Genomic DNA, 19,192 nt, shown 5'->3' with positions numbered 1-19,192 from the left:
ATATGAAGGGTTAGACAAAATTATTAAAATTAATTAAAAATACAGTAAGAGATACATAAACTAAAAAGATGTAAAATGTGTCATCAAAAATATGAAACGCAGGAACTATACATGCATAGGATGTTACATGTAAACCCCACAGTAACCAAAAAGAGAGAACTTATAGTAAATATACAGAAGAAAATGAGAAAGGGATCTAAATATAATACTAAAGAAAACAATCAAAACACAAGGGAAGAGAGAAAGAGAAGAAGAAAGGAACAGAGGAGCTACAAAAACAGCCAGAAAAAAATTAACAAAATGACAATAAGTACATACTTATCAAAAATTACTTTAAACATCAATGGACTAAATTCTCCAGACAAAAGACACAGAATAGCTGAATGGTTAAAAAAATAAGACCTATATGCTGCCTACAAGAGACTCACTTCAACCTAAAGACAGTACAGACTGAAAGTGAAGGGATAGAAAAAGATATACCATACAATTGGAAACAAAAAGAAAGAAGCTGGGATATCAATATTTATATCCGAAAAATGAACTTTAAAACGAAGACTTGGGCTTCCCTGGTGGCGCAGTGGTTGAGAGTCCACCTGCCGATGCAGGGGACACGGGTTCGTGCCCCGGTCCAGGAAGATCCCACATGCCGTGGAGCAGCTGGGCCCGTGAGCCATGGCCGCTGAGCCTGCGCATCCGGAGCCTGTGCTCCGCAACAGGAGAGGCCACAACAGTGAGAGGCCCGTGTACCGCAAAAACAAAAACAAACAAACAAACAAACAAAAATGAAGACTGTAACAGGAGACAAAGAGGACATTACATAATGATAAAGGGGTCAATCCAACAAGACGATATAACATTTGCAAGAATTAATACACCCGGGCTTCCCTGGTGGTGCAGTGGTTGAGAATCTGCCTGCCAGTGCAGGGGACACGGGTTTGAGCCCTGGTCTGGGAAGATCCCACATGCCGCGGAGCAACTGGGCCCGTGAGCCACAACTACTGAGCCTGCGCATCTGGAGTCTGTGCTCCGCAATGGGAGAGGCCCGTGCACCGCGATGAAGAGTGGCCCCCGCTTGCCGCAACTAGGGAAAGCCCTCGCACAGAAACGAAGACCCAACACAGCCAAAAATAAATAAATAAATTTATTAAAAAAAAAAAAAAGAATTAATACACCCAACATAGGAGCACCTGAATATATTGGATTGACCAAAAAGTTCATTTGGGTTCTTCCATAACACCTTACAAAAACCCAAATGAATTTTTTGGTCAATCCAATATAAAGTAAATATTAATAGAAATAAAGAGAGAAATAGACAGCAATACAATTATAGTAGGGGACTTGAATTATGCCACTTACATGAATGAATAGAGCATCCAGACAGAACATAAATAAGGGAATATTGGTTTTAAATGATCAAGGGACTTAATAGAGATATACAGCATATTTCATCCAAAAACAGCACAATGCATTCTTTTCAAGTGCACGTGAATCATTCTCCAGGATAGATCACACGTTAGGCCACAAAACAAGTCTCAATACATTTAAGAAGATTAAAATCTTATCAAGAATCTCTTCCAACCATAATGATAAGAAACTAGAAATTAATTATAAGAAAACTGGGGGCTTCCTTGGTGGCGCAGTGGTTGAGAATCTGCCTGCTAATGCAGGGGACATAGGTTCGAGCCCTGGTCTGGGAGGATCCCACATGCTGCGGAGCAACTAGGCCCATGAGCCACAATTACTGAGCCTGCACATCTGGAGCCTGTGCTCCGCAACAAGAGAGGCCACCACAGTGAGAGGCCTGTGTACCGCGATGAAGAATGGCCCCTGCTTGCCACAACTAGAGAAAGCCCTGGCACAGAAACGAAGATGCAACATAGCAAAAATAAATAAATTAATTAATAAACTCCTACCCCCAACATCTTCTTTAAAAAAGAAAATAAAACTGGAAAAGACACAAACACGTGGAGACCAAACAACATGCTATTAAACAACCAATGGGTCAATAGAGAAATCAAAGAGGAAATTTTTAAAAACCTTGAGACAAACAGAAATGGAAACACGATGTTCCAAAATCTTTCAGATGCAGCAAAAGCAGTTCTAAGAGGGAAGTTCACAGCAATACAGGGGTACTTCAAGAAACAAGAAAAATCTTAACTGAAAAAGCCTAACTTTACATTTAAAGGAAATAGAAAAAGAAGAACAAACACAGCCAAAAGTTAGTAGAAGGAAGGAAATAATAAAAACCAGAAGAGAAATAAATAGAGACCAAAAAAAAGATCAATAAAACTAAAAGCTGGTTCTTTAGAAAGATAAACAAAATCAATAAACCTTCAGCCACACTCATCAAGAAAAAAGGAGGAGGGCCCAAATAAATAAAATCAGAAATGAAAGAGGAAAAATTACTACCAATATCACAGAAGTACAAAGTTCTGTACAAAGAAGTACAGAAGTACAAAGTACAAAGGATCGTAAGAGAATACTATGAATAATTATATGCCAACAAATTAGACAACCTACAAGAAATGGATAAATTCCTAAAAACATACAATCTTCCAAGACTGAATCATGAAGAAACAGAAAATCTGAACAGACTGATTACTAGTAATGAAATTGAACCCATAATCAAAAAACCCTCAACAAAAAAAAGTCTACATCCAGAGGGTTTCACGGGTGAATTCTACCAAATATTTAAAGAAGAGTTGATACCTATTTTTCTCAAATTATTCCAAAAAACTGAAGAGGAAGACTCTTTCAAACTCACTTTACGATGCCAGCATTTCCCTAATGCCAAACCAGACAAAGACACTACAAAAAGGAAAATTTCAGGCTAATAATGCTGATGAACATGGATACAAAAATCCTCAACAAAATATATTAACAGGGACTTCCCTGGTGGCACAGTGGGTAAGAGTCTGTGCTCCCAATGCAGGGGGCCTGGGTTTGATCCCTGGTCAGGGAACTAGATCCCACATGCATGCTGCAACTAAGAGTTCACATGCCGCAAATAAGGAGCCTGTGAGCTGCAACTAAGAAGCCCTCCTGCCACAACTAAGGAGCAGGTGAGCTGCAACTAAGGAGCCCTAGAGCTGCAACTAAGGACCCTGCCTGCTGCAACTAAAAGGAGCCCACGTGCCACAACTAAGGAGCCCACGAGGCGCAACTAAGGAGCCTGCCTACTGCAACTAAGACCCAGTGCAACTAACTAACTAAATAAATATTAGCAAACCAAATTCAACAGTACATTAAAAAAACATACACCATGATCAAGTAGGATTTATCCCAAGGATGCAAGGGTGGTTTAGCACCTGCAAATCAATCAACGTGATGTGTAACATTAACAGAATAAAGGCTGAAGGCCAATGGAATTCCAAATTGATGACTAGGGAGAAAAAAAGGAGTGAGTAAAGGAAAATGAGAAGAAGCAGAGAGGGTGATAAAAAATAAGAAGCCAAAGGAGAATGTAAGAAGGAGAGAAGGAGAAGAAGAGGGAGGGGGAGGGGAGGGAGAGGGAAAGGAGGAGGAGAAGGAAGAGGAGAAGCTCTACGTGTAATAATAGCACCTGCGTGCACTGTAGTACTTACTAAGTTATAGGTACCAATCATATATTAACTCATTAAACTCTAACAACAATCCTACGTGATAGGTATTACTAATATCCCCATTTTAAAGATGGGTAAACTGTTAAGTTCCCTTAGATCACTGGATAAACTGTCAGAGATGGGATTTGACCTCAGGAGGAAGAGGGGGAGAAGGAGAAAAGGAAGTGCTATGTCATGCTGCTTTGATAACTGGTGAGAGATCAAGTTAGATAAAAATGGAAAGATGTCTACTAGATTTCATTAGTGACGACCAAAAACGCTTCAACAGAATGATAAGGAAACACACCATAGCGGAGAGGGTTGAAAAGCCAAAAACATCAAAGATATATACTTAAGAAGTTTCACGTAATACATAAAGCCGCTCCAAGCTAAGGCTCATTCTTCTAAAATTTAGCCAGGATCAGCTGATTTCCTTAAAAAAACTAGATGTTTCTAAACAAAAGAACATAACATTGGAGTCTTCAAAACTGTCTGAGGAGTTTCATTTGTTTACAACGAAACAAATTATTATTAATAATTACTTTTTAAGCTGCTTTGTTTTAAAACTTGCTTTCAGGGTCCATAAAAGTGCATATTTAGAAATTTTGTTTTTTTCAAGAGTATGGTTGCTAACAGAAAGCAATTTTGCAATATGCATCAAAAATTAAAATGTGATTATAGTTTGACCTAGCAATTACATTCCTAGGAATTTATCCTAAAGATATTATTAGATAAGTATGCAAAGATAGACGTTTAAGGATGTTTGTTACAGTTTTGTTTAACGGGAAACTCTGGAAACAACTTTAATGTCCATAAAAATTAAATATATAAAAAAAAATTAAATATAAAATGGTTAAATAAATTATGATACATCAGAAAAATAAGCAGCCATTTAAAAGGCTAAGCAAGTTCTATGTGTAATAATAGCACCTGGGTGCACTGTAGTGCTTACTAAGTTACAGGCACCAACTGTATATTAACTCATTAAACCTGAACAACACCCTTATGGGATAGGTATTACTAACCTCCCCATTTTAAAGATGGAGAAACTGTAATTTACCTAAGATCACCAGATAAATTGTGTGAGATGGGATTTAAACTCAACCAGTCTGGCTCCAGCATCCATGCTTTTAACCACTACATGTGTGTAGTGACAAGGAAAGATATGCATAATATATTATTAAATGAAAAACAGTCTTGTTCAACAGCATTTTTTTAAAGAAAATAAATATGTTCACCCTTTCACATTGTTCTTCTAGATTTACCCACTACCTCCCCATCTTCTTATCTATAACCCTCAAAGCCATATTAAAACATATTTGTTTACACATACATTTATGTGTATATGTAGGTAGGTAATACACGCTTACATATTCAATAGACTAAAGCATGGGAGAAAGATTTTATACCCAATTTTTATTATGGTTACCTCTGGGGTAGGGTTATGAATGGACTTTTCTTTTTTTCTACTGGAGTATAGCTGATTTACAATGCTGCGTTAGTTTCAGGTGTACAGCAAAGTGAATCAGTTGTACATATACATATATCTACTCTTTTTTTTTAGATTCCTTTCCCTTATAGGTTATTATAGAATATTGAGTAGAGTTCCCTGTGCTATACGGTAGGTCTTTATTAGTTACCTATTTTATATATAGTAGTGTGTGTATGTCAATCCCAGCACATGTAAGACACAAAATGAGCTTGGGGGTGGGGGAGAGAAAAACATTCTGTCATTTACTTCTTAATCATTGTTGGAAAGCAAAGAGCCTATTCTGATTGGAAATTTTCTCTGCCAACATGAAGTGGCTAAGATTAATTCTGACTGATCATCTCCAATCTATTATAATGTACTATGCTATGACTACTGAATGTTTCATATAATAAGTGAATTAGATTTTTAGGAATATATCCAACCTACCTAGTGGACACTGCCAACATCCTAAATGATTTAATGATGCTACCTACTAGAGCAAATCATTCTTTTAGCTCAATAGCTTTCCAGCTGCCTGGTAGACTGTTTCTAACCCAAAAGGAAGTAGCTCCCATTCAGAAAGTAGGTGTCTATAAACCATACTGAGCAACAGAGACATTTACCTATGTTTATGCTGTTTAAAATTATAAATTCAGCTTTGCCTTTTCTAAGCCAAAAGATTTTAGGCCATCTGGGGCCTTGGCTCCCTCAATAATCAACTGAGGGAGAGAATTAGATCGTTTTCTCTAACAGTTCATGATTCTCCTACAAATAACACATTTGATGTGTGCTAATGAGATAACCTATGTTAACATTCAGTGCACAGTAAGTGCTCAAGTAATGTTATTTCCCTTTCTGATTCCCCTCAACACAAGAAATACAGAGAAATCTAAAGTCCCTCTGCAGCTATACTGAAAATTAGTTAGGCTGGGTTCATAAGCACTTTGAACTATCCCTAATTGTGTTATTCTGATATAATCAAGTTTATATTCTTTTATTTGATAGATTAGAAGCTAAAAGTTAGTCACTGTCAAATGTGTTTGGAGTATTCTTTTTCTAGGTGGGGCAATCAGATCAATTAAGTACACTTCAGTGCAGCCTATGTATGTACTGTCTCTATGTGAGGTCAGCTCCAGGATTCAAACAAGGAAGAGAGATAAATATAAACCTATAGTAATGGGAAAGCTCTCCTTTTTATTTTCTCTAACTAGACATTCTCCAAGATGATATTAGATGAGTATCCATGTATTGCTAGAGAAGATACAAAAGCCTTTCTGTCCAGTGGCCAGAGAATGTCCCCTGCACAGGCCATGTCTGGGTTAACATGGCCATAAATAAATGAAAACAATACAATCAAGCCCCCAAAGCCTGTCAACCAGGGGGATAATTTACCAGATGAATAAATTATTAGGCTGCCACAGAGTACAGGTCTGATATCCAGAGGCAAAGTCCTAGGTTACCCGCAAAAGACAGACTAAGCACGGGCTAAGAGCACTAGTAAAGGAAGGTCATTAAAAATGAGAAAAGGCATTTGGGGAAAGATGTAATATCTGAAACAAAAAAATTAGACATGATAGGAAAAATCAAAACTTTGTTGGACTTCCTTATACTTACTTTATGGTTTAATATTGTTTTTAGTCTTAATTACATAATACTTTCACTGTTTAGGCAGTCTAAAAGTCTTATTCCAGCCCTCTGCAGAAAGCATCTTTTGGTTTTGATTTATTTTAATGACAAGAAAAAAAAATGAGGTGGAGATCCATGATTTCATTGAAAGATATACGCAAAGACGCTTGTTACTTTATTGAAAATATTTTCCTTAACTTCTAAAGTAACTTTGTCATATGAACTGTTCATATCTAAATTCAAAATGATTTAATGAAAAGTTTGAAGTACAGTTTATGAACTTCATAAAAAACAAATGCTTAACAGAATAAGAGATGAGGTGCAGCAGCCCACATCTTGAGTTGCATAGGGCCTATATTATGTGATGCCTTTGTTTTGAATCAAGGTATTTAATGGTTAAGTATGGAACCTCTCCTAAAATATCAAGAGCTTCTCTGAAGATTCAGATTATTATCTTTTGGGAAATCTGGAAGAATTATAGGGAATCTAGTAACAAATTCTGAATTATTTCATCAATGTAATAGTAATCACAATAATGACAGCTACCATTTATTAGGCGATACAATTTTCCAGACATTATGTTAAGAGAATTTTATGTATCATATCATTTAGCAATCCTATAAATTCGTTTTCATTATTATCTCAAAATTCAGGGTCTGAGTAATTTGCCCAAAGTCATACACTAGAGCTGATATTAGAACCAAATCTGTCTGAGTCCGGTGTCTGCAGTTTTAACCATTACATTTTACTGGGAAAAGGGTGAGCTTGCATCTTTTTATAAGCAAGGCAATTATCACCTTCAATAACAGACCTTCATCTTTAACTGAAGGACAAAAACCAACCAGGTTATTTTCATCAACTCTGCAGCAAATGTCTTGCTGTTTCCACACTTTTAAAGCTGCACTGATATGTTGATATAAAACCCAACAAGGTAATTATAATTGAATTCTAACATGTCTTATAAATTTCTAGCTATCAGAGAAAGAACTGCAAATTGAAATGTAGCAGTTTCTTTTTTAGTCAGTGTATTACAGAAGCATTCTAATAATTCAATTATATGTTTAGGCACCTTTAGGGATGTTATTATGATAAGTATTTTAAGAAGAAAGCTGGCATTATTTTGACAGAAAACAGGTTTTCTTCTCATATCATACAACTTGAATGAATGGAAATATTTTTACCTTACTAGAAAAAGTGCTGTGATAGCAAGATTAAATGGATTATAAGAAAACCAAACTTGAAATAAACAACAACAAAAAAGGATGGAGGAAGGAGAGAGGATCAGAGTTCCTCAGAGAAGTCGTTTTTTTTTCTTTTTTTCAAGAATCTAGCATGAGGCAAAGGCTGTAAACTGAATGATGCCCAGTTCCAAGGGCAGAGAGGTAAGACAGTTCAGTAACTTAAACATAAAAACAGACTTACCTTTAGGAGAGCCAAGGCTACATGAAAGATTATGTTCAAACCCTGAAATACAAAAAGAGAGTCAAAATCAATACTGTCACATCTATCACGATTTTATTAAGTATTTTCCCAAGACTTCTGTATATCATTAATAAAATCTGTTTTCATTTTCACATACAATAATAATTAAACATGAGATTTCTAAAGGTATTTTTTCTTCTATGAGAGGCTTATTATAAATTTTAGGTGCTATCTAATTAATGCTCACATAAAATTATTGTTTTTACGACAAATTGGCTCAGGGCTTACAAAAGTCAAGTTCCTTGATCAAAATGGCAGTGACACCAAAGTCTAAAATTATTAATTGAAATTTGTTAAGTCTTATCTGTGTGATGTGGTTAAACTGCCAGTGGCGAACAAAACAAAACAAAGAAAAATAGTGTTGCTGATAACTGGGACAGATTGTAAGCATCACACTGGATTTCCCCTACTGTTCTTATTGTGTTGTTTGTTTTAGTGCTTGCTTTCAAGTAGTATGTGTACAGCTAGAGGTGGTAATTAGGGGCTATTTGCTAGACTCCCTTGTTCCTTTTTTCCTGAAAACCAGAGCAATATTTCTTCATGAATAAAGAAATTAAATAGTTTGTTAAGAAGCCGTACTGGGGCTGAATTTTGACTCTGAGTTCAGCCCAATGACTCTGAAGAAATGTTGAGATATTAAAGTCAAGAGACAGGAATCTTAAATGCTCAAGATGACAGAGTCAGAAACAAAGTTTCCACAGAATACGCAGTTTCCTTGTCATGCAAGTCATCATACATGAGAAGAAAGACCTTTCAAATTTGAGCTGACATCTCCCATAAGTCCAGGGTCTATTTGATGTGCCCTCTTCAGCTTGGTCACAAATATAATCTATCTACCTTCTGGATATAGAGCTGTACCAGATGTGTTATGCAAAGAACCTTTAATAAACCATCCTTTTACTGTCTCCAAAATCAGAAGCAAGAATTAGGACTAGGTAATTGATGCCGAAAACTCAGCTTCTGTGCACCAGTGCCGAATTGAATCTCAGAGACAGAGTTTTCGGTGAAGTAGAAAACAATAGTTTTTTTGCTTTGCCAGGCAAAGGGGGACACAGCGGGCTCCTGCCCTGAAAAACTGTGTGTCCCAACTGGGAGGATTTGGTGACTTTTACAGCAACAGTTCAAGGGTGGGGTTGCTGATAAGATTAGGGTGTGTGAAAGGCCTACACTCCTTTAATCTGGTCTCAGGTAATCTCTTGATGGGCTTCTCTGGTTTCTTTAATCTGGCCTCAGGTGGCCTTCTCTGGTGCTCCTCCCTTGTCTCTGAATCCTCTCCCTTCTCTGATTAGCAACTGTTGGAATCTGCCTTTGGGGACTCAGGAAGGTCACAGAGGCTGGAGTCTGTTCCCTGCAAATAAGGAACATGGGACGCAGAAAGGTTTCCGTGCCCGGGAGCCCCAGAGGGTCCTGCTCAGTTTCATAATTAGAGTGCATTCCTGTTATAATATGCTAATCTTTCATATTCAACTACCAAACATATGACATAATAGTAAGAAGGGATGAATGATAAACACAAAATCTTTGGTTGAAGGTTTTGGGTGTACTCAGTTAATCCTTTAAGAATCAGAAAGCAGTAGGAAGTATAATCAGGCCAGGAGACAAAATCAAATTGACAGAGTGCATCACCACTCCAAGCAAGGATTCTACACTGGTTTTGATCACAATTAGAGGAAAAAAGGAGACCACGATCACAATCAAAAGAACAAGGGTTACAATTAAGCAGAATTTGCTTTCCTCATCTAAATTTGGGTCCTCACCCGCTAGCTGCTGCCCACCTGTAGGCCCTGCTACACATATCCTCCAGCCCCACGTCACAGCGGCTAGGCATAGTGAATCCTCACAACCTGAGTGCTGATCAAGCCGCCATCAGGACTAAATCCACAGTGTCTCTGGCTCTTGTTTTTCTAGTCACTGCTGGCAATGTAAACATTTCCTGTCTCTTGTTCTCTAATCCTCAAAATGCTCTGGTCCTGGGGCTTTCCTGGTGGCGCAATGGTTGAGAGTCCGCCTGCCGATGCAGGTGACACAGGTTCGTGCCCCGGTCCGGAAAGATCCCACATGCCGCGGAGCGGCTGGGCCCGTGAGCCATGGCCGCTGAGACTGCGCGTCCAGAGCCTGTGCTCCGCAACGGGAGAGGCCACAGCAGTGAGAGGCCCACGTACTGCAAAAAAAAAAAAATGCTCTGGTCCTTTCTCCTAAACCAGTCTCCTACTCTTCCCTCTCCTTCCCAAACCCCTGCAGGGTATTCCACTCCAGAGTACAACCAACTCTGCTATGTTCTCAACCTCCCTGCCAAACATTTCCCCTGCCTGCTTGCTTTCACAGGAAGAGTGAAATCTCAGTGATCCACATAACAACCTGTATTATGATTCCCATTTTTCAGCATATGAACTTGACTAGCCTGAGGTTATATATGCATTTAGTAGTAGCAGGCTAGGATCACTTGCCAAGCCTCTTAATGTGTAGTTTAAGGGCATTTTCACCACACAGTGCTGGCGTAATGTACTTAATAAGGGCTTATATGATGACCAAATGAATGAACTATACTAGCTATCCCCAAATTTTCTGGGATTTATTCTTTTCCATATGGACCTAACTAGACCAATTTGTAGAATCACCATCAAATGACAGTAAGAAACCTTGTTTTTCAATGATCTCAAAGTCAAACTATTGGACAACTGAGCTATGGAAAACACAAACAAGAACTTGGAGAAAAAAAAAAATCTTTAGATAGCAAAATAGCTCTCACTAATACCAGGAAAAAAATTTATTCAATTTTAATTTCATTTACACTTAGAATTAGTTTGGTAATACGATTTTATAGTTTACAGCTATCAGAAGTAGCAAAGTAAAAGACAGAGTATGTGGTAGATAGGGTTAGGGACAGAGCCTGTTGAGACAGTTGCCAGAATCAAAATATTAGATCTGACAGAAACAGAAGATAAACTTTAAAAAAAATGTGTAGCTGTCCGGGCTCATTTAGTGGAGCCAATAGCCCTTCAATAGTTAACATTAGTTCACTGTGAATCTCAGCAATGTTAACGAACGCTTACATTATATTTGAAACATCGTGCTTAAGGGAGCATAGTCTGTGTTTTAAATAAAAAGTAGATTTTCTTTAAGTTTGGGAAGCTAACGAGGTAACTTTCAGTTATCAGAAAATTTTATATATGTAAACTCTTTAAATAAGTTCATAATAATAAAGTATTATTGCACCTGCTTACATGAAACCCTAGATATTATCCACAAAAATGAAGAAAAGTAAAGACTTCATAAGCCTTCAACTGAAGTAGAATAGCGTGGCCAGACTGTGCAAACGAAGGTATTTTTAGACCTCTAAGTTGTTGGAAATCAGGAAAAACTTGCTATTCTACCCAGTGCTTTACTTCACTACAAAATGTATCCTGATTTCCTAAGAAGAGAATAAAAAAGGCAACTTTAGTCAGATATTTAAAAATATCTATTTTTCTCTTTTAAATAAGACTTATTCCCATTTAGGGATACAATGAGAGGTATCACTAAATTACAGTAACCTTCCTCAGGCCAACATTTGGGCACTACAAATAGGTTGCTTTTTTTTTTTTTTAAAAATAAATTTACTTATTTATTTATATATTTATTTATGGCTGCACTGGGTCTTCGTTGCTACGTGTGGGCTTTCTCTAGTTGCAGCAAGCTGGGGCTACTCTTTGTTGCGGTGCACAGGCTTCTCATTGCGGTGACTTCCCTTGTTGCAGAGCAGGGGCTCTAGGCGCATGGGCTTCAGTAGCTGCAGCCCGCAGGCTCACTGGTTGTGGCTCGCAGGCTCTAGAGTGCAGGTTCAGTAGCTGTGGCGCACGGGCTTAGCTGCTCCACAGCATGTGGGATCTTCCCAGACCAGGGCTTGAACCCCTGTCCCCTGCACTGGCAGGCGGATTCTTAACCACTGTGCCACCAGGGAAGTTCCAATAGGTTGTTTTTAAGATGACAATGTCAATGCAAGCTTTGGTCCTCAGCCTGCTAGTCAACAATGAAGTAAATTAAAAGCGAACCACCTTTCACTCTCCCAAGCCACCATATGAACTAAATCCCCCATTATTTTGTTGTCCACCTACTTTTACATGGTCCAACTTTTGCCTAATTGAGCTGAGATATATTTTTAAAAGAAAAAAATTGTTATATATTTTCAAGGTGCTTCCCTCTTCAGGAATATGTAATTTGTAGCAATTTGATTGTTACTGAGGGGTAAATAAGTGTTCCTAATAGGATTGAAAGGGTTAAAGCATTTGCAGAATTATTAAGAGTAAAAACAACAAGTAAATACATTGTTATGGCTACTTATTTATAGTGCAAAGTCTAACTCCAAGTGCAAGATAATAAATGAGTCAACATCCACTGAATATTTTCTATGTGCCAAGATTTAAATTAATTACACCAAAAACATGTCCTTACTTAATCCCACGACAACCTGAAATTCCATTTTACCCACAAGAAAATTAAGATTTAGAGAAGTCAAATTAAATTTCCCAAGGTCACACAGCTATTAAGTGGATTTAAACTTACACAGTATAACTCTAGAACTCATATTCTTAACTGCTAAGTTAGAGAAGATGGCTCAAGGAATAAATGAATGAATGAATGAATGAATCACTTAGTTGGGTATTATTTAATGAGGCCTCTAATTCCTAAAGGATTAAAGTGATTCTTCCCATTTAAAGGCAAGTACATTTTGAGAGCAGGGAGGAGAAAGATAACAAATAGGTGACTTCTACCAAAACCAAATTTTATTATTTGTCTCCATATTGAAAACAGACAAAAATTAGCTGACTGCTTGCAGGATGTGAAGCAATAGAAACTCAGCTTGCCGTGAAAAGAAGGGGTCACCACCTTCCTCCAGTGACAACAGACTGAGATCAGCCTTGTGTGTGTGAAGGAGTAGTTCCTTAACTGATTGCGAAGCTGCTGTTTCAAAATTCAGTCACAGCCTGGCAAAACCTTCACTTTGAAGAACACCTACAAGTAATTGCCCCAAATTAAATAATTGCTCCAAAGTGCAGATCATCGTGTTCCTGGGTAGGCCAACAACTGAGCACCCACAATCTTGCATAAAGGAAGGCTGACAGCAGAGCACTCACTGAAACAAAGACACTGAACATTTTGGCTCTGATGAGCAGGCAATCGTGGGCTCCCAGGGGGCTGACAGATTGCGTGAGAAGCTGTCAAAAACTGCACTGACAGCACTGAGAACAAATGCTGAAAAGGTAGTGTCAAAAAGTGCCAGAAGTGCTTCAGCACCTGGGTCCTTAGGGATCAAAATAAGAGGGAAATAAGTACTATGTGGAAATGGAAATCCAAACAACAAGGCAGTGAATAATTATCAAACCAGGTAAATGGAGCAGGCTCGCAGGCAAATACAACTAAAGCTAGAGGAAATAGGTGCTGCCCTTTCTGGCCCATCCAACAATGGGACACGTCACCCGAGGAAGGGGCAATGAATAAATGAGACAGCATATAAAAAGCATATCAAATGAATTGAGCACTTGCTAAGTATTCAGTAAATGCTAGTGATTATTATTAGGTTCACATATTTATTGTCTGCCACATCTTACATTTTCTATGTATATTTTTTCACTAATTCTCTCAGTAACTCTATGGCATATGAGTTACTGCCACCATTTTAGAAATGAGGAAACTGAGGTTAGGAGACATCACACTGTTAGTAAATGGTAAAGACAAGACTAGAATTTATGTATGTCTGACCCCCCAAAAAAACAAAACCATGCCTTCTTTCACTGATTCCACCTCTACTGCAAAGTCAGGCAGATTTTGGTGAGATATCTGTTATGAATTAAAGACAGTCATAATTCTTGGACACTTCTCCCATTGAGAGGTGGGGTCTTGATCCTCTCCTCTTGAATCTGGGAAGACTGTGCTACTGCTTTGACCAACAGAATATGGTAGAAGTGAAGCTATGCCAGTACTCTGGGCCCAGGTCTCATAAGAGACTGACAGCTTCCACGTCCTATCTCATGGAGCGCTTGCTCTTGGAAGCCAGCCACTATGTAAGAAGTACAATTACACTTAGACTCCCATGCTCTAAGAGGCCAAAAAAAGAAGAAGGGACCTGCAGGACAAGATGCCATGCACAGAAGGAGAGGCAAGGATCACCCAGATGCCAGATATGTGAGTGAAGATGTCATCTTGAAAGTGAATCCTCCAGCCTCAGGTGCCCCAGCAGATGCCATGTAGATCAGAGATGAAGCACATTAGCTAAATTCTTCTCAAATTCCTGACTTATGAAATTGTCAACAAAATAAATGGCTATTTAAAATTTTTAAACCCCTTTCATTTTGAAATAATTTCAGGTTTAGAAAAAATTTGCAAAAATAGGACCAAGAGTTTCTGCATACCCTTCACCTGGCTTTATCAGATGTTAACATCTTACATAATCACAGTATAACTATCAAAACCAAGAAAATAATATTCAAATTTTGTCAAATGTCCCACGAATGTCTTTTTTCTGGTCCAGGATCCAATAGTTGTCATGTCTCCTTAGTCTTTCATCTGGGACGGTATTCAGTCTTTGTCTTCCACAAACTTGACACTTTTTAAAAGAGTACTGGCCAGTTATTTTGTAGAATGTCCCTCAATTTGATTTTTCTGATGTTTCCTTATGATTAAACTTAGATTATGTATTCTTGGCACATATACCACAGAAGCAATATTGTGTCAGCGCATCACATCAGGAGGCTACATAATATCACTATGTCTTGCTCTAAGATCATTGTTTTAAAGCCACTCAGGTTTGATGTAGTTTGTTATGCACATCAGGTAACCTGAGAAGAAACCCTTCAGCTTCTCTTTGCTAAATTTCTTACTTCTGTGATCTATAAAGTAATGCATTTTTTTTTCCACAGAAAAAAGAGAGTGACAGATAATTACCATGCAAATATAAAGAAGTAAATACTGGCTGCTCTTAAATATAGTTCCTATAACAAGAATGCTGTAAATGTCAGCCAAAATGTATTTTACTTTATTCTGTGTTTCTCGTATTGTAAGCACTTTACAAGTTCAGTTTTTTAGGATGACTAAATGATGGACTTTGATGGAGTAATAAGTAAAATGATGTGATGTTTTGGCTTTTGGTTTGTTTCTGGATTTCCACTAGAGGTCAGGATTGTAGCACTGAAAACCAAGAAGGAGCTTTTAAAAAAAAGATTTCAGGGACTTTCACAGCAGCCTTGAATACAAATTCACTGTAAGTCCTAATGTTTCAAAACCCTCAGGGATAAGTCCTCCCTTATGTCTACTACTAATTCACTAATATATTATAAAATCTAACAAAACTTGGATGATTCCCACCCTTCCTTTCCCCCAGTTGTATTATATATTGTCCATTTTTGTTATAGAATCATTTGTTAATTTTTCATAAGTAGAGTGGTGAAGAAGAGTTCAAGAATGGAGAGGGATGAAAAGTGAATGTAACATGAATGCATCTGTCTGGTTGTGGGTGATTATCTTTGCTTGACTTGGATTTGTTTTTTGAGTGAAGTACTGAAAACAGGTATATCTATAAAGTCTGAGTCCTTAATTATGAGTGACTCTGGGAAGAATTCTAAGAGGTTAGTGTCATCTGAATTAAATAAACCTTTCAGAAGCAAGGCATATAAAATAGGAGAAAAAAATTAAATTATAGCTTTTGACAAGTGTTCGTGAAATCTGTGTACCAGGCATTCTGAGAACTGCTTAGCATATACAAGCACTTGTATGTTTACAAGGATGGGTAAATCATCCCTCTACCAAGGGACTTCCAGACTAGGATAGGAGATAAAAATGTAAACAGACAACATATCACCCCTGGGTAAAAAGGAGAGGTGTAACCTGGAAAGCACTTTGTAGTTCCTATAAAGATGTCCTACTGGCAATGAACACTGGCAATCACCTTTCTGGTTCTCCTCAAATCCCCTCAAGTCATGATGTGCCTTGGATTATGCTGTCTTCTAGCTACAGTTATCAGTCAGTGATCCCAGGCTGCAGGGGTGTTTTTTTTTGTTTTTTGGGTTTGTTTTTTTTTCAGAACGTGGGCCTCTCACTGTTGTGGCCTCTCCCATTGCGGAGCACAGGCTCCAGACGCGCAGGCTCAGCGGCCATGGCTCACGGGCCCAGCCGCTCCACGGCATGAGGGATCTTCCCAGACCGGGGCACAAACCCGTGTACCCTGCATCAGCAGGCGGACTCTCAACCACTGCGCCACCAGGGAAGCCCCTGCAGGGATGGTTTTGATTCCCTTCATAAGGACAAAGTACTCTCACCAATTCCTAACTACCAGCTGATCTTGATTCTCTCCTTCCTCCAATCTCCTGCTAGAGTTTCCCTTGACCCAACTCACCCAGAAGCCAGAAGGTATAGGAACTCTGTTAGAGTTCTTGTACCTACACCCCCGTCTTTCTTTTAAAATAAAAAAAATGAGAGATGAGAGAGATGTAGATGTATGAGAGATGTGGAAGCTGAAACAAGTTGCTGAAGGTTCATTAATTCACCCAAGATCACACACAAATGTTTGAAGCTGGGATTCAAGACAGGCAGTCTGTCTCCAGAGATAGTGTTTGAAATGACCATGGTACACTATACATTTTCCTCAAATTTGAAGCTATTAATTTAAAGTCAGAATAAGATTATTTTAAAGGTTAGCTGAATTAACAATGTAGATATTTTAATACTGCATCTTCAGACTAAACATGGCTCCAGAAGACCATTAGCTAAGAGATACATGGGAGTGTATCACTTTATCATTACAAGGTATATATTAATATATCAACTTGAGCGGCATTAAATATATGCTTGTGAGACAATAGAAAATACACATTGGCCTCTGCCCGGGTTGTTGGCACAGAGCTCCAGAAACCCTTGTAATTTCCAAAGTGATAAGAACACTCGGAGCATCTCTGTTCGAATATTTCGTCTTTGACACTAGTTCCTGACACAGAGCTCTCGGAAGCTTTGTAATTTCCTGGGTGACAGGAGTGTCTTTTGTTCTAGTGAAGCAAGAACTGTGGGTGGATTCCTGGATGGCTCCGGGATGAGGGCTGGTCTCTGAAAGATCAAGCCATGATTAGAAGCTTGGAATTTCCGGACCTGGCCCACACTCTCTTGAGAAGGGAGAAGGGTTGAAAATGAAGTTAATGATCAACCAAGCCTGTGTTATGAAGCCTCCATAAAAATCCCAATAGTATGGGATTTGGAGAGCTCCTAGGTTGGCGAACACATCCACACGGGGAGAGTAATGTACCCCAAACTCCGCGGGGACAAAAGCTCCTGTGCTTGGGACACTCCCAGACCTTGTCTTATGTATCTCTTCATCTGGCTATTCATCTGTATCCTTTATCATATCCTTTAATAAACTGGGAAAGGTAAGTAAATGTTTCCCTGAGCTCTATGAGCCCCTCTAGCTAATTAACTGAACTTGGGGAGGGGGTCATGAGAACCTCTGATTTGTAGCCAAAATGGACAGAATTGTGGGTAACCTGGGGACCTATCACTTGCAACTGGCATCTGAAGTAGGGTGGGAGCACGGTGCTGTGGGACTGAGCCTTTAACCTGTGGGATCTGACACTATATCCAGGTAGACAGTGTTGGAATTGAGTTAAACTGTAGGGCACCCAGCTGGTGTTGCAGAGAACTGCTTGGTGTGGGGAAAAACATCCACACATTTGGAGACTAAAAGCGTTAGAAGTGAAGTGTTCTGTGTGAGTGTGCTAGGAGTATGAGAGCAAAGGAGACACACAGAGAAGAAACACAGGAGATAACACTGAACTGAGATTTTCCCCTACAGCAGGAGGGAAAAGCAGGTTTTTTTCCTTTACGGTGCTAATCCAGGGAATCCCAACCAGAAGATTTAGACCTACCGGTAAACTACAAGGTCTTCCTTGATAACTCTCTCAGTAGGCTGCTACCGTGTCATGTACCATCATGCACGATGTCAAGAGGGAATGGCACTTTCCCCCCTGCTGCTTGTAGGGATTTCACTGGTGGTACCCACTCCCCCCAAATCCCACCCTCCTTAGTCATCTCGTAGCTATGGGGAAATGAAAAATAGGTTCTTCTCAAGGAATTCCCCCATATTAGACCATGCCCTGAACCTCTGGACCTTACTGTATGGTGTTTTTCTCTACCTGGAACATTCTTCCCTCTTCTCTTAGTTACTGTTCCCCTTGTCTAGGTCTGGGATTAGACACTAATTCCTCTGGGAGGCTTTTTGGCTTTTCATTGCTGGGTTAGGTACTCCTCAGTAGTGATCTTTAAAAGCACTTATGTTCTCCATATCACAGCACTCATTCTACTGCTGCGTAACTACTCATTTACCGGTCTCTATCTCCCTGTAAGTTACATGAGGGCAGAACCCTGCCTGTGTCTTTACTGGTATATTTCCATCTCTTGGGACACTACCTGGAACAGAGTAGGTGTTCAGAATTAATTGAATGAATTGATGAAATGAATAGCGTTGTTAGGATCAAGGAAAAAAACCTTGAATGAGAATTAAAATTCATGAAATGTTCTTCAAACTAATTTGTTTCCACAATTTCTTGATATTAACTACATACTTTTTTTTTGGTTGTTGAGCCTCCTTTTCAGGTTATTTGGAAAGATAAACATGTTATGCTCAGTTCCTTTTTAAATATAAAAATTGAGCTCCTGGAGAGTAACACTAAAATACATACATGTTATCTTTCATCTTTTTCTGTCCCAGAAGGTTCATTACTTCTTTCCAAATCTGAAAACTAGGTTATAGTGCATCAGGAAAAACAAACCAATTACATATTAATCACGGTCTTCAGAGATAAAAAGGAACTGATATTTTAAGTACTCTCAAAGCAGAATCATACCAAAAAACCAAAAGACAAAAAGAATTTTCAGTCAAATATACAGTTGAGAGGATTTAAAAACCTCAAGGAATTGTATGTAGGGGCTTCCCTGGTGGCACAGTGGTTAAGAAGCCACCTGCCAATGCAGGGGACACGGGTTCGAGCCCTGGTCAGGGAAGATCCCACATGCC

General features: G+C 38.7%; 1 protein-coding gene across 1 annotated transcript in view; it reads right to left on the bottom strand.

Annotated features, from left to right (window-relative positions):
- The window catches only part of LOC309825984 (rab GTPase-activating protein 1-like), a 655,950-nt gene that overhangs the window by 154,381 nt on the left and 482,377 nt on the right, over positions 1 to 19,192 (bottom strand). The window contains exon 18 of the mRNA XM_082659907.1: positions 8,101 to 8,142. Coding sequence (XP_082516033.1) covers positions 8,101 to 8,142 — 42 coding nt within the window. The remainder of the gene's footprint in view (positions 1 to 8,100; positions 8,143 to 19,192) is intronic.

This window comes from Grampus griseus (genome assembly GCF_964374135.1).
Source record: "Grampus griseus genome assembly, chromosome: 1".
In the NCBI taxonomy this organism is placed as follows: Eukaryota; Metazoa; Chordata; class Mammalia; order Artiodactyla; family Delphinidae; genus Grampus; species Grampus griseus.
Note: the sequence above shows the minus strand (reverse complement) of the source record. Positions and strands in the feature narration are given on the sequence as shown.